Genomic DNA, 15,895 nt, shown 5'->3' on the forward strand with positions numbered 1-15,895 from the left:
AAATACTGGGCACTCCAACTAAAAGTTTATGCACGTAATTTACCTTTATTTGGTTATAGAGAGTATTTATGATTATTTGTATTTGTTGACGGTAAAAGAACTGACTTCTGGAGAAAGAGTAACAACTAAATAGAGATGGTAAAGCTTCGCAAAATGCCATCCAAAAAAAAGATGAGACGCAGGGAGATAGAAGCACCTGACGGGTGGCAGTGACTACAGCAAGCCTGCACTTCTTGAACAGCCTGCAGGGCAGGGCCCAGCTCCTGACAGGGTGGCTGAAGGCCTAAGCGGGCGGAAAGGCAACCATACGTGCAAGGAGGATCTTCGCCAGCGGGGAGGGAAGCCCCTTCCGACACAAAACTGGGACAGGATAGCGGGAACCCTGCTAGTGGTGACAGCTCCCTCACCCTGGGTTATCTTGGTAACTGGTGAAAGAGGCAATCTGCTTAGGGAAACGAGACGCGTGAAGGATCTGCGTGGCTCCGAAGCGAACTGCTCCCAAGCCCAATAACCCGTTCCCTTAGGAACGGGTAAAAATACCCTTTGCCTCGCCTCCTCCGGGGCGCCAGGACAGCTCGCCGCCCGCTCCCCCGCCGCGACCCCCGCAGCCGCCCTCAGCTCGCGGTGCTCCCCGCTGGGCTGGGCGCGACCCGCCAGCCCTCACCCAGCGGCACGGCCCGGGCCCCTCAGGCCGCGGCGGCGGGGGGTGCCCGCCCACCGCGCTCCCGCTCCCCCGAGGGGTGCCGCCGCGCTCCCCGCTGCCCTCACGCTCGGATGCACCGAGCGAGGTCAAACATTCAAACTCATTAACATTCCTCCCGGTTACCGGGGAGACGGCTCCTCGGCCGCGGCCTCGCCAGGCGCAGCTCCCGGCGGGCAGGGGGGGCGCCACGGCCGCGCTCCCCGCCGACACCCCCGGCACGGGCCGGCCCCGGCGCCCCCCTCGCGGCCGCCCCCGTCCCGCCGCGGGTAACGGCCGCCGCGCTTGCCGGGGGGGGGGGCGCGGGGCGGGCGACACCCCCGCGGGGCGGGGCGGAGCGCGGGGGCGGGGCCGTCCGCGGCGCCGTCCGCGCCAATGGCGGGGCCGTGCCGCGCCTGACGTCAGCGCCGGCAGCGCCTGCACATGGGCGCGCGGCCGGGGCGCGCGGCGGAGAGCGGGCGGCGGGAGCGGTGGCGGAGCTGCGTGGTCGAGGGGCCTCTCCCGCTCCCCTGCTCCGGCGGCCTCCAGGCGCCCCTCGCCAGCGGGGCTCGGCTCGGCTCGGCTCGGCTCGGCTCGGCTCGGCTCGGCTCGGCTCTGCTCTGCGCCCGTTTCACCCCGCTTCGTAGCGGCACCGCCAGAGGAAGGGGAAGGAACTGCTGCCGCGCAGCTGCCCCGAGGGAAAGCCCACCATGTCGCGGCCGCTCCCGCTGAACCCCACCTTCCTACCTCCCACCTACGGGGTGCTGAAGTCCCTGCTGGAAAACCCGCTCAAGCTGCCGCTCGCTCACGAAGACGGTGAGGCTTCCCCGGGCAGCCCTCGCTCCCCTGGCCGCCGGGGGTCGGCCCTGCCCCCCGCGGGCCCCCTCACAGCCCGGCCCGGTGAGGGCGGGCGCCCCGAAATGGCGGCCCCCATCCTGCCGTCACCGCAGGGACCGCTGCCTCGCTTTCCCTTTTTCCCTCACCTCCGACACCCGTTCCCCCCCCCCCTCCCCAAGGCGATTAAGTAATGGGATGATTTCGGTAAGGGCATTAGGCGGTGAGCGATGGGCGCAGTCGGCCTGACCTAACGGAAAGCGCTCGGTTTTTCCATCGCCGCTGCGGAGCCACCGCGGGGCCGGCTCCGGCCGCCTGGAAAAACACGTTAAAGGGCGCGAAGTGCCTCGGGCGAAGTGCTGGGGGGGTGGGGGGGTGCGCAGGGCGGCGGTGCGGCCCCCCCAGCCTGAGCCGCGGTCCCGCCGCAGCTTCCCCTCGGGGCGGCCGGCAGCGCCGTCCCGCCCGCCGCCTGAAAACCGCCCTCCGCGGAGCCGGGCCCCGTGTGGCTGAAAGGCCGTTTAATTTTAACACTAGAAAGTTGCAACTTTTCTGAAAAGCTGAGGTGGTGCGGACATAATGGCACCTTGTGTTTGCAATGAATCAAACGCACATCAAAACCAACAGCCTGTGAAAGGGCTTGCGGAGCCAGGGCCTTTCGTGTCTTTAGCTTTCGGAGTTCTCTTGCAAAGCGTCTTGCAGGATTTCATCGGGGTCGTTGCAAGCGGTTGAAAAGGAAATGTGAAGAAGGCATGGTAGTTGACAGAAAGCTCTATGGGTTCAGATTCTTGCAAATGTTGCAGAGAAACCAGGTGCTTCCCTTCAAAGAATGTATGTTGAAGTCAGTGGAAATTGTAGGAATGAGTAGGGAGCATCATTTTAACTTTTTTTTTTCCTCCACTTCTGCTTTTGAATTTTTCGTTAGCTCTTCTGCACATCAAAATACATAGTCGGACTTCAGCGTTGTTGTAAGTTAGTAACGTTAAGAATACTGAATTTGAGTGCTAATTTCCTTGTGTAAGGACTAGCAAAACTGGGACCTTAGTTTAGAAGTATGACAGGATAATAAATCACGGAGATTTTCGGTTAAGACTGTTCCTTTTCAACAGAATACAGCAATATCTTCCAGTTTGCTGTAACTTACTCACTTTTAAGTCTGTTGAGTACTTACTGAAGCTTACATTCAAAGCCATGTATGTAGGGGAAGTGTTAACTAAAAATAGAGGAAGATCTTAGAACCATGGTTGGATCCAGCAAAGATGCTCAATTGGCTTGACTTGTAAGTTCTCTACCAAACAGAGTGAATCAAAGGAGTTATTTTATGAAGGGAGTATTCGTTTCTTACAACTGAGAGTGCAGCAGAAATAATTGAAGTAGTAGCAGCTAATTTTTTAACTGCTCAGCTCTTACATCTTTATTATGTTTTTTGTTTAAGCATTCGGTAAAGAAAAAGACAAAGAGAAGAAGTTAGACGATGACAGCACCAGTACTACAGTCCCCCAGTCAGCTTTCTTGGGCCCGACATTATGGGACAAGACACTGCCGTATGATGGAGACACTTTCCAGTTGGAATACATGGACCTGGAAGAATTCCTCTCAGAAAATGGCATTCCACCCAGCCCAAACCAGCACGAGCATAGCCCACACCAGTCAGGTCTCCAGCAAGCTACCTCAGCATCACCTTCTGTCATGGACCTCAGCAGCAGGGCTTCTACTTCAGTCCATCCAGGCATGGTGTCGCAGAACTGCATGCAGAGCCCGGTCAGACCAGGTAAATCAGACCTAAGAACTTCCTATGGATTTTGGCATAAGCCCTCCTCTCCAGTGTAAATAATTACTTATCACTGTATGGTTGACAGGCAGCTTAGAGGGAGCCAATATGATTTAAGTCGCTCATAGTCCAAAAAATAATAGCTCTAGTTATTGCGAAGTTGCTCTGCAGGGTTTTTTTTTTTAAATTATGTAAGGAAACTGTGGGAATTCCAAGGAAAGTTGCCTATCTTCTTTTCTTCGTTGACAGCATAGCTATTAGCAAATAAAAAGACCACAAACGGAATAGTAATGTGTAGATGCCATGGTATTAAATGAACATGGAGAAGAACCATGAAAGAGAATATTCCTTTGACCAATATTTGATGTGAGAACACAGGAGTGGGCAGTTATTTTGAAGTTAAAACTTAAAGACAGTGCTTCCTGTTTGAAATTTTGGCCATAATCTTATTGTCTATTGAGCAAAGTAAAATTTCTCATAGTTCATGGGGCCAGAATTAAATTTTGAAACTGCATTATAATCTTGCTTAAATTAGCATAAACTGAGTGTAACTCTGACCTGAGTTGATAAATTACATCTGTAGTCACCTTAAGCTGTAGGCAAAGAAAACATCATGGAGTCCAAGTTCTGGTTGTAACGCATGATTCAAACCTGTTTGATGTCAGTGGAAGTCTTCTGTTAGTTTATTAGCCCTTGAAATCATCCCTTTAGAGACACTAGTATGAATCCAGAATAACTGCTCTGGCTTGACACCAGCATGGCTGAGATCACGGTCAGTGGAATAGTGTCAACATTGAAGTTTGGAAAACATGGAGCTTTGCCTTTTTTTCTTTAAAAAAAAAATAATAAAAAGACCAAGGGTGACTTATTTATTGTGCTCTTCTGCTCACACAAGGTTTGCTAGAGCAAAGTGTGCTCTTGGCAGCAGGAAACCACTCCTCTGCCTTCTGCTTGATCGTTTGCCATGCTCAGCGTGCGAAGTCATTGTCAGAATCATCTGATAAGGAGGCAAAATAAATAAATAGAAGGACGAAAGTTGTGGAGCAGAGTGAAATAGAAAAGTTTTACAAGTCTGCAACATTCCTTTCTCGTTAAAAAGAAATAAAACACCCCCCCAAAACACCCCGAACCTGTCAACAGACACCTTGGCCCCAAGTCAGAAGTGTGTGTTTAGTCATGGATTTCATTTACTTACTTTTACTTCATGTGTATTTGACTTTGTTTTGTATTTCAGTTTCAAGGCATTTCTTAGTTAACTAATAACTTATAAGGGTTTCCAAAGTTAAAATATATTTGGAGTTGGCAAGAGCAGAATACAAAAAACCTCTGCTTTTTCTGAGCCGGTTTTTAAAAATAGTGCGTATATGCTACACCATTTTCTGTCACATATGCACATGTAAAATTAAAAGCAGATTATCTGTCCTCATTCCTTTTTTTCAGAGGAGCCTGGTTATGAGCCAGGTTTTTAACGATCACCTGTCAGAATTTATTTGTAATCAGCTGTCCGCATGACTTTTCAACTCATTGATTTTTCTTGAGTTTTTCCTGAGCCGTTTGCAGCTCAGGGTTACAAACTTTTCTCACTAGAAACTCTGTATACTTTTTTTACTGTTGTAAAAAGTCATGTCTCTTGGGGTAGGATAAAACGTCTAAATTTGCAGGTATTTTTCCCCATGCTATCTTGCCTTAAGAAAATACAATTTTTTCGGTTAAATGCGTTTTTAAAAAGGGAGCTCATTCCATTTCTTAAAATAATATTTTCTTCCCCCCATTACAGATAGGTACTATGACTTAATTAACAGTAGTCTGGTTTATCATCAGATTGTTGAAATTTTTATGTGCTGTCATGTAAAAATCTTACTTTGACAATCCGGTTGAAGAGAAGATCAGCTTACAGTTTAGCATTTGAGCATGTTTTAAAATAAGACATTATATTTAAAAAAACAAATTTTTATTAAAAGTAAAAATGAGCATTTAAGGTTGTCATAAAAGTGCCAAGGCAAATGTGCTGCTTTGAAATATGAAAGTTAGTCTGGAGGTAGATGTTAAAATCATTATAATGGACCCTTTTGGTTAATATATCTTAAGACTTATTTTAAAATACTTTTTTTTAAACTGTCACATGAAGAAAGTTGGTTTTTCAGTTGGTGTGAGCTACCTTTCCAGTATGCATGGCTGTTGTGATTTGTATTATTGTAATAAACCCAAGAACAAATAGTATAAAGTACACAATTTCAATAAAAAATAATTCCATGCAATCTTACTATTTTTAGGAAAACTGAATTTTTTAAGTGGTAGTAATTCTCCTAAAAATATTTTGTTGTTGCGTCCTCTGAATTTTGTCTTACAATGGAAGCCTGTTTGAGCATGTGGACTCCGGCTGAAGGCAGGGTCAAATCCTGTACTGCTTATGTCCCTACTTTAAATGGCTCCACAGCATTTGGCATCAGTGTTATCGTGTGCAGTTGGTAAAAACTTCTCTACCTGCATGTACTGTGTACGGGGGAGGATGTACACATGCAGGTGGAACACCGAACGTGGCTCATGTGCACACATGGTGTATCTCAGACATGGAGGGTCTATCGAAGAGTGGCATAAGAAGATTTAATTTTGTGTGTGTTGAAATACAAGCCTTAGCTGTCTTTAGAAGCTAATGGTGTTGCCCAAATACATATTTTATACCACCTCTGGAAGAGATCTGGAAATCTGCGTTGGCATTCACTGAGAAGTGTCATCAGGCTCAGCAAAGCTGAGCTGACCCTGACAGTAAACATGACATTACAAAATCCTCACTGATTTTTTTTTTTAAAGGTAAAAAAATAACAACAACAAGATTCCTTTATAAATGTAACTTAACTCTGTATTTCCAGCTTGGATTGTCTGGTCGATGGAAAAATGTTTAGGCTCACCAGTTTATCACCTGTTCTCTGGACTATAGCAAAGAATAAAGCAAGCACCTACTTTCCCACAAATTTGTGTTTGGGGAATGTATATATAGTAAATACCAGTTTTCTTTTGAAGAGGAGGGACACAGGGTGTAATGGCTGTTGCAAGATTGGAATCTGATGTATTTCTTTTTCACAGTACTGATTTTGTTAATAAAAAATAGTATTCTGATTTATTTTAGCATTGCAGACCACCATTCATTGTAATGTGTAGACACATTTAAAACTTCTTTTCTCTCCCTGTGTTGGATGCTGGTTAGTTGGTTGAAGTCTGTAGTCTCCCTCAGAAAAACAGGTTTTATAAAGCTAGCTTTTAAAGTAACCTGTTAACTGCAAGCACATTTTCGTGGGTCTTCATCTGTTGCAGACCTTGTGTTGTCTTTTGCCCTTTTTTTGGTGGAATGTGAATCTCCATTTAACTGCAGAGTCCTTTAAGGAAATAGGGAGTGTTTGTAGCTGGCTGTATGTAAAGAGAGGTTCCTACTTTACAGGTAGCTAGTTGGTGGTTGCTTTTACCTGGCTCTTCCCTGTGTAGCCCTTACTTGGATGAATGAGGCACCTACTGTAAAGCATTTGAACGGAGTGAATTAGAATTCAGAAGCATCCGCGAAGCCTGGTGGAAGACCCTAATTAGAAGGCTTTTGGGATTTTGGGGTTTAGATCTGAGATTTCCGTTTGCCACCAAAGCCTTGGATGTAGGGCTGTGTCATGGGGATGCTGCTGACACAGTGACGGCCCAGGTTTTGTTACTGCCCTGCTCCTTAAGGAGGATAGGGCTGTCGGAGGCTTTGGGGAAAAAAAAACCTCCCTCATTCTTTGCGTTCCTATGACAGTGGTTTTCAGTCTGTGTTGCCTGGATGGCTGGGTGCCTTAGACTACTTGCAAAGGATCTGCCAATGATTATTTAAGGAAAGAAAAAAAAGAAAAACAAGCTTTGTAATCTGCTGCAGAAATACACGTATGTGCAATATCTGCAAGTCTTCACTTTCCGTTTAAAAAAAAATAATTTAGGGGTACATTAATCAAAAAGCTGAAAACTGTTTCTATTTGAAGTGTACTTACACCTCCCACCCCCCCCAAGAACACAAAGGTTTTATTAAATGCCATGTTTTATTTATTCAGCTGAGATAATTTAGAGCGCAGCATCCATTACCTTTTACTTCTTACATAGATACTGAACTGTAATGATTGACACTAGGTGTGATTGGGTGGTTTTCGGCATTTTCTTTTAACTCTTGTTTGCGATAGGCACATCAGCCAACTGGGAGAGGTTTGTTCTTGCTCCATCCAGCCTCTCAACTGCATACTGGGGATGACTTGGTGAAGGGGGCAGCCCACAAAAGGGTGTGTGCGCAACACTCCCTTTATTGCAGGCTTCCTTCCCCAGTGTTTCTTAACGTGACCTCCTCTTCCAGCACAGCCTTTGTAGTGTGAAGGGCAGCATTCCCAGCAGCCAGCTTGTATGTAGAATCCTCTCTGAAGCTTTAATCACTGTTTACAAGCAGTTACTAGGTGTTGGCGTGAGCCCCCTCTCTTAGAGTCGAAGGACTCTACCTCCAGCACCAAGAGGAGCTGGGAATTTCCTGACCTTTGTTCTCCCACGTGACAACGCAGGAATGACCAGCTAAACCGTCAGGCAGGCTGGTACCAAGAGCTGCTCTTCACATTGACTCTCACGTGAGGCTCTGGATGGCTGTTGCCTGCATGACCATGTGCTTTAGGCACGTGGCAGTCCCTGTGCAGCCTGCTCAGCATGGCTTTTGCTAGAGCAGCAGGCACGCACGCACGGCTGTGTGCTCCTGCCATTACCAGCCAATGCCGAAATCGCAGTGAAATGGAAAAGCTTCGCTCTGGACTGCCACGGCAAGGGAAATGCAATATGCAGACAAGCCTCACAAAACTGCTTTCTGGATCAAAGGAAGATGCAAAATATATTCAGGCAAATATTAAAAATAGCCTGTCACATGATAACAGGGAAAAAAGTGCTGAACGCCCAAGCCTTGTTAATGCTCGAAGCAAGAACACTGTGTCTCCTTCAAGAGATCTAATTTTAATATTCACTGTTAAATGTTGATTATTGGTTAAATAATTGCTTGACTGCATGAAAGAACTTGAAGTTAATTTGGAGTTCTAACAGTAAACAGCATAAAACATTTTGGGGTTTATGCTATACTTTTAAAGTATACCTGGCCTGACTCTTCAGTTCAGTGCTTTCCACATAGATAGAGCTACTTAGGCAAGTGAGGGCTATCCAGTGTTAGGAAGAGGATACACAGAACAAGTAGGGGTTTTTGTCCCCTTAGAAAGACATGTCAAGGATGTCTGAGTGTCGAACTTGTTGCAATTACCTAGAAAAAGTACAGTGTCTTTCTCAGACCCTTGCTTCTCATCTCAAAGCGTATTGGAGAGTGTTTGATTGAATAATTCTCTAGTGCAGTGATTTGATTTTTAAGAAGCAAGTGCACCCTGAAGTCTTTCATAAAACAATATGTTACAGTTAAGAGAGACAACCTCATCAAGAGATGTATATGAAGAAGACATTGATATTATCTGATTAGATGAAGGTACTAGGAAACCCATTAAATTGTTTCAATCTCTACATATTTATATGACAGCATATTGGCAATTGTGGAAGCCAGATTCTGCCCCATTAATCTCAGCAATGAGTACTTTACTCCTCATGCGGTCTTACTGATTTCAGTATTGCTCAGCAGGAGAGCAGCTTGTTGACTGCTTTCCTTCATCAACTCCTAGGTGGAGCCGCAAAATGTCACCATTCGCTCTCTTGTCATTCATCTTGCTGGATTTTATTTTTTTTTAAGGGGGGCTAATGGCTCTCAGTGCACCAGTGGAGTTTTCTCAGGATGAAAGGACACACTCGTCATTGGTAAAGAGGACTTTAGAGCATTATGGAATCAGAGGCTTGGTTGGCTGGCAGTATACTATGGAGCTATTTAGTATTTGTATCACACAAATATGATCATAAGTTTCCTTTTTTTGAAGTCTCTCTTACATAACAAATAAAATATATTTTCAATATTTTGTCTGAATTCCACTGAAGACTGGGGTGATCAGACGAGTATTTCAACTAAGGTATATTTAAGAAAAAGTGTGGTTTGATTTCTTCTACATTACGTAGATAATGAAAGCTCTGAAAAAAACCATTTACTTAAACCTCAAACCTTCTCCATTTAATGGAGTAAGTTATACATGATGAGTTAGTGTAGAAAACAAATGTAAAATGCACGACTGACAAAATGAATGCATGACAAACAGATTTTATAGCTTGTGTTGCTTTTTTTTTTAATGAACAAATGGCATTAAAGAAGCTGTCTTTATCACAAAGCTGAATTTGGTCTTGAGAGCTTCAGAGCTAATGTGGGGAGAGCTAACACAGGTAAGGCAGCATGTGTTGCAACATTTCGTTTGGGGTTTTTTTTTTCTTTTCTTTTCTGCTAGGGCTCTTCGTAGCACTTCAGCTTTGCATAACTGAGGTGCTATCCGTCAAGTTTTAAACGAATACAAGTTATTGTTCAACCTCTCACACTTCTGACACGCTTGAAGCTGTTCTACAGTTATGCTTCCCTGTCCCATTCTCTGAACTAAATCTTGCCAGGGCTAAATTTGGCCCAGATTTTCATTGTATACCATCCATCACCATTGCTTAGCTTCTCTGATGTGGCGTGCTCTTGCTTCAGGGTTCTCTGCTCAACTTTGAGAGAAACAGCTTTAGCTCTTCATCTTACTGGTAGTATTTTCTTGTTCGTATTATTTGCCATTTAACGAAAGCAGGCATTGAGGATCTTGAAGTTCTTTGCTTGTGTTTTGGTGCATGGCCGTTTGTAGGGGGAAATAAAAAATCCAAATTGCATTAGGGTCCTAGAAAAGTCAGGTCCTTATTCACTGGAACACAAATCTAGATTATTACTGAAACCAAACTTGACAGGAACCCACAGATGGATGTATTAGTATGCATTTACTACAAGCAGATGCTAGAGTGAACTACAGCAATAACTCATCTGTAACAAAATGTCATCCTTAGATATGGAGCTGTATAAGGGCAGAAGCAAAAATACATAGTTTGTAAAAGATTCGTTGAGGATGGAGAATGGTTTAAAAAAAAATAGTTCTTTTCCAATTAGCCTTAGGGAGCTCAGCTTGCTATAAATTCTTTGTTCTGGAACATGGCTGTGGACAATAGGTCAAAGATTAAGTAATTCATTACAGAACTGGTTGGTACTCCTGATTTAATAAACAAATGAATGAACAGGGTTCTCCATCCATAGCAAGATCCATTACTTTGTGTGGCAATGATTGGACCTTAAATTTTTTTTTAAACCCTTGCACGGCTCCCCACTTCATTCTTGTATATGGACATTGCTGTATTTGAGGTGACCTGGTAACTTAGCAATCATAATACAGAGAAAGCACTCAAAACAGAAATTAAATGCAGTCCTGCTAGTGACTGCTCATAACTTGAGATTCTAAGGAGGTGAGGAAGGAAACTGTAGATTGCATTTTGAAAACCTGAGGAACAATAATGTGAAACTTCTAAACAGAAAATACTCTTGCAGAGAACTCTGTTTGACAGACTGATCAATATTTTTAGCACAGCAAGATTACTGAAATAATAGCACTAAACTTTCTTGTAGAAGAGTATGTTACTCAAGGCTGCAGAATGTAAAACAGAGGCTCAAAGCAAGAGGGCTACATAGAAACAGAGGAGGTGACTTAAAACAGTTTAGTCATTTTTACAAACTTGCCATTTCAACATTTGGAAATGAGTCCTACTCCAGCAAGAAGTCTGCTTAAAAAACAGCTGTGTGCTTAGCTTCCAGTGCTTAGCAAGTAGGAACTAAGCACTCAAAACCAAATCCTGTTCCTCATCAAAACAGAGAGGGTTAAACTGACTTAATTTGAAGGACCCTGCAGCAATCAGCCATAGCACTGCTCCCTCTTTCTTTGTGCTGCATAGTGGAAATGTACATGTTACTGCCTCTGTAATCCCTGCAGCTGCGGCCCCTCCTTGCAGCATGGGGCATTTGGCCGTTTTATGTATGTAACTCTTGCAGCTCTGTTGCTTGCTGTGATAGATGAGCGTAGGGGTGGGTTTTTGCCTGGTTTGCTATGAAAACAAACCATATCCAGCCATGCTAGGTATGTGTGGCCTCTTGCATGTTCGTACTTCATGATTTTTTAGTATATTGGCTGATTTTAACCAAATGTGGCAAGAAAGTTGTGATTCTGAAAGAATAATTACACTCCTAAAATTTCATGAAAATAGATGAGTGGATAGGAAAGGAATATGTTATTGAGCAGGAAGAGCTGTAATGTAAATGTGCGTTTTCTACATCAGAGAATTTACATAAGACCTTTAAAATGCCTGATCTGTGTGAAATGCTTCTGGGAAAGCTGACACCCTTTTAGACACCATGAGATGTCAATTCACTTTGAGAAACTAATCTGCAAGAAACCAGGTTTAATTAGTTTACTGTGTGTTGAGGGAGGATGTCACAAACTTTTCCCCACTGTTATTCTTCTTTTAAAATCCTCAGCTCCTGGAGTCTTGTGATTTTCATAAAAGTTTCGTTTAAAAATAGAAGTTAGAAAACCAGCTGTAATCTTTATGGGCAAGATCTTGAAAGCACTGAACCCAGGCAGTGGAACGATCTCGTTCATCTCCAAAGTCGAGCACAATTATTTCACCTAAAAATTTTTTGAACTTTCACGCAACCTTGCTATATCCTGTTCCACTTGTGCCGCAGAAGCACCACAGCTCCGCTGCCCTGAAACTACCTTGCAGTCAGCCAGCTTCAAATTTGAGGGCTGTTATCTTATCACAATTATTGCAGTATCACATGTGGGCAAGCATCCAAGTGACCTTGTGTATGCGTCTTGCCATTCATTCTTCACAGCGTGTTTCGGCCAGGGCGCTGCGCACAAAGCTGCCTTTTACAGCTTGCTCTCATCGGCGTAACTTTCCACTCAGCCACCGGGGTCTGGGGTGGAGGTAGGTTAGAAGTGAATGAGAAACAGGGGACAGCGAGAGTGGGCTAAAAATGTTGAGGGATCAAAGAGGAAAAGTAGGTCGTGGCAGGGTATGCGTGTTGGGAGGAGGAATAGGGGGAGCACAAGCTAGGGGAAGATTTGTTTTCCTATTGGCTTTTCAGAGTTGTGCAATTTAAGAATTGGATTAACCTGATATGACTTTGCTTTTCTGCCAGATTAGATATGTTGAGTTTCTTGGCATTGTGAATTGTACAGTACATTGTGTGCTGTAAATATGGGTGTGTCGGGATAAAGCTGTAATGACACAACACGCTCGCAGTATAATGCAGCGCGGCTGGGTGGACTCCCTGCTCCCTTAGCGTCCCATTCCCTCTACCCCTGAACACACATACTGCTTAGGGCATTTAGAGATTTGTTAGAACCTCTCCACCTTCCTACATTCTGCTCCCAGCACAGCATCGAAACATTTTGATACCCTTTGTGGTAAGGTAACACTTACCTGAGGCCCGGAAGGCTGTTTGGTCTGGCAGTGGCTTACACTATAGGAAGTGTCTTAAAAAAAAACCCCATAACCCTGTATGAAAAGACACTCCAGAGTTTCTTCCTGCTTTTTCAGGATTAAGTTGGAGAAAGTTTATGGGGAAATGTTGCCTTCTTTTTTTTTTTTCCGCTTTGCCCTTTTTTTTTTAAACTGTGTCTAAGACATTGCCTTAAGCTTAACTTTGGAAGAGTAAAAAATCAGATACAGATCTGAAATAGCTGCAAGTGCTGAGCTCACTGCTGTTTGAAGTACACCACAGCGGCATATGGATGTCAAAGTAAAATTTTCACCGCGGTATATATTTGCTCAATGGGATTTTTTTTGTGTTACATACATCCTGAGGTAATTTAATTTGGTGTATCCATTTTATGTGCTGGGCTAGCCCCATGGAGTAGCCCGATTCTCTTTGCTTGCTGCACAGTGAGGGTGGAGTAATGTCTGAATTCCAACCGAGGCAGTGCAGCGAGGTAGCTGAAGGTGGCCAGAATCAGAGCCCCGTTGAGCTGGGTGATCACTGCTCTGAGGACTAATAAAGAGTGGGGGGAGTGAAACTAAGAATATCTTAGAGCACTGTTGTTTAATTCCCACTCTGGATTTCCAGACTTTTCCAGGGACCACAGCTACCCAAGCACGTTAGTCACAGGGGACTGACCATAGCATGGCCTTTGTCACCAGCTGAGGGCCTGCCCTCTCTATGCGTATGAGTACAAAAAAAAATGAGGAATTAATTCCCCTGCCCATAGTGAAGATTATTTTTCTCAGAAGAGAAGAGCGTAAATAACGAATATGGTTAACAAGTCAGATATCAAGATTGTGTCATGTTCCTTAGCCGTATGTTGTTACAATGCCTTACTCTAATTCACATAGGCAAAAAAAAAATGGGGCTTGCTCATTAGATGAACATTTTTCTGAAGTGGTAGTAGTCTGCTGATTGAGCCATTTTTGGAGAGCAACACAGATTGAGTAAACTGGAGCGGGAGGTTGACCTTGTGAACACCTGCATCACTCAACTGTATACCTAAATGAGAGAATTAGGAAAGAGTGCAGCATATTTAAAGTTAACCTGCATATCAACCTTTTGACGAGGTTAAACCACAAGCCTTCAGTTACAAATGTTGGACAGCTGCGGTTTGGGTGTCTACTTGGAACACCTCAGCGGTTGGTGTCTCGGCACTTAAAAAAATCAGGGCATGGATTGTCCAGACTCTGAGACCTGACGTTCATGCATCCGTAATCACGCGGCTGCTCTCAGAAAGACTGATCTTTCTGTTGGACTGGACTCATCACCAGGTTTAAAAAACACTTTTCCAAACTCTCTTATCTTTTCGATTTTCTCAGTGCGACATGGTTGAAGTCATTGTTGAAAATTGTGGTAGTCTCTGTCTGGAAGCTGTTACGAACACGTGAAAAGAAATCATTAGCCAAATAGAAGGAAAGACCTGGAGGTGTAACTGTCAACTCATGTGTGTCTCTGATTTCACCAGCCGCTGCACGTGTCTAGGTTATCAATTTATTTCTGTTAGAAAGTAAACACATCTCACTTTTCTTATGTACTCTCATGACTGTTTCATCTGAGTTGCTCTTATCTGTAGTAAGGATGTACTTTTGAGGTCGTGTGTTTGGAGGCTTTTCTTTCTGCTTCCACACGTAACATGCTCTCACGAGTCACGTGCACCTCTGATGCTGGCCAGGGGTGCTGTTTGTCTCTTCCTAAGTCAGTTATTTAAAAACATTATTATCACTACTATAAAAATATAATATCTTATAATCGGGGCAGCTTTTATCCCGTTAGACCCTCCATGTTTTTCGGATTGAATCCTTTGGCCAAATTCTGTCTCACTTTGTGAATGTTTCTCTGTGTTCAGTAGTGCTACTTGGTGGCTATTTAAGTAGCATCAGCAAAATCTGAGCCGTAGGGGATGTATACCATCAGAGTCATACCCTTCCTATATTGGGCCACATCTTGAGAGGTCTAAGTACCTCTAATTCTCCTGAATAAGAAATTTGAAGTAGTTCAGCATTTTGCATTTTTGAGCCACTGGTGGGAAGCTCTCATAATACTCCACAATGAAGAATTTGCAGTGCCTTTTCCGAATCTGGTCCTTTCAGGGTCTGCATCCTTGAAGGAGCTGATGGTGTGTTACCCCTATTGAAATCCAGGTGAATGCATGGTGCACAGCACCCTTGCAGAATGTGCTCAGCCCCACAAGCCCAGTAAACACCTTGTTAAAATAGTTCTGGCAACACTAGTGTTTGAGCAAACTCCTTCAGTAATTTTTTGCTGCCCTTCAGTTTATAGCCCATGGCTTGTTGTTTCCCACTTTCTCACATTTTCCCAAAGCCACTGGTGTGTACAGTCTGAAGATCACATTTAACCAACACAAGGAAATCAGCTTGGCCCGACGGGCTTCTTTGTCACGTGGCTGAGAATGTGTTCACTCTGTTCTGCCAGACTATGGCTAGCTGAGCAAAATACAGTGAAGCTCTGGGCTTCTGGCCAAGCTTTTATTTCAGTTTGGAGCTTACAGCCACATATTTGCTGTTTGGCAGGACATCCACTGGGGTATATTTGGATAGTAATCTAGCATTGTTTTGCTGCTTTTTTTCTTCTTTTTTTTTTTTTCAAAGCACACAGATAGTATAATCCCAACACTTACTTTGGCCACTCTATACAAGATTTCTCAGTGTGCACCGTTATGTATGTGCACTCAGAACTTGTAGCCATGACCTTTGATAAATATAAGTCAAAGCAATTAACTTTATTTTATTGAAAAATTCTGGATGTCCTACTCTTTGCCCCCTATGTGCCGATAACAGAGCTATGTTGTTACTCTTTCCAAGATCAAAAGCTTCACTAGGGTTTGATTGAAGTCCAGTTATGGAAGGAAGTAGCTGGGCTGGAGCTCTGAAAATAGCAATAATTGTTAAAATAATAAAGTGTGTCCTTGTGTGTCTTTATAATCTTTAAAACTTCTTTTGGGGGGAAGGGGGTGGCTTTCCTCTAGTTTTAAAATGAAAATATTAGCAAATGTCTTGGGAAAATAGGACTGTGCTGTTAGAAGAACAAGTATCCCTCTCTGGATTTCTTTCTTCAGTTCTCTTCTCCACCCCAAGCTTGC

The 15,895-nt window shown here is 44.0% G+C and overlaps 1 protein-coding gene across 1 annotated transcript in view; it reads left to right on the forward strand.

The window, feature by feature from the left end:
• The first annotated feature begins 1,288 nt into the window (after positions 1–1,288).
• Positions 1,289–15,895, forward strand: part of HLF (HLF transcription factor, PAR bZIP family member) — a 37,574-nt gene continuing 22,967 nt past the window's right edge. The window contains exons 1-2 of the mRNA XM_059828156.1: positions 1,289–1,495; positions 2,946–3,281. Coding sequence (XP_059684139.1) covers positions 1,390–1,495; positions 2,946–3,281 — 442 coding nt within the window. The 5' untranslated portion in view covers positions 1,289–1,389. The remainder of the gene's footprint in view (positions 1,496–2,945; positions 3,282–15,895) is intronic.

This window comes from Gavia stellata, chromosome 22, assembly GCF_030936135.1.
Source record: "Gavia stellata isolate bGavSte3 chromosome 22, bGavSte3.hap2, whole genome shotgun sequence".
NCBI classification, from domain to species: Eukaryota; Metazoa; Chordata; class Aves; order Gaviiformes; family Gaviidae; genus Gavia; species Gavia stellata.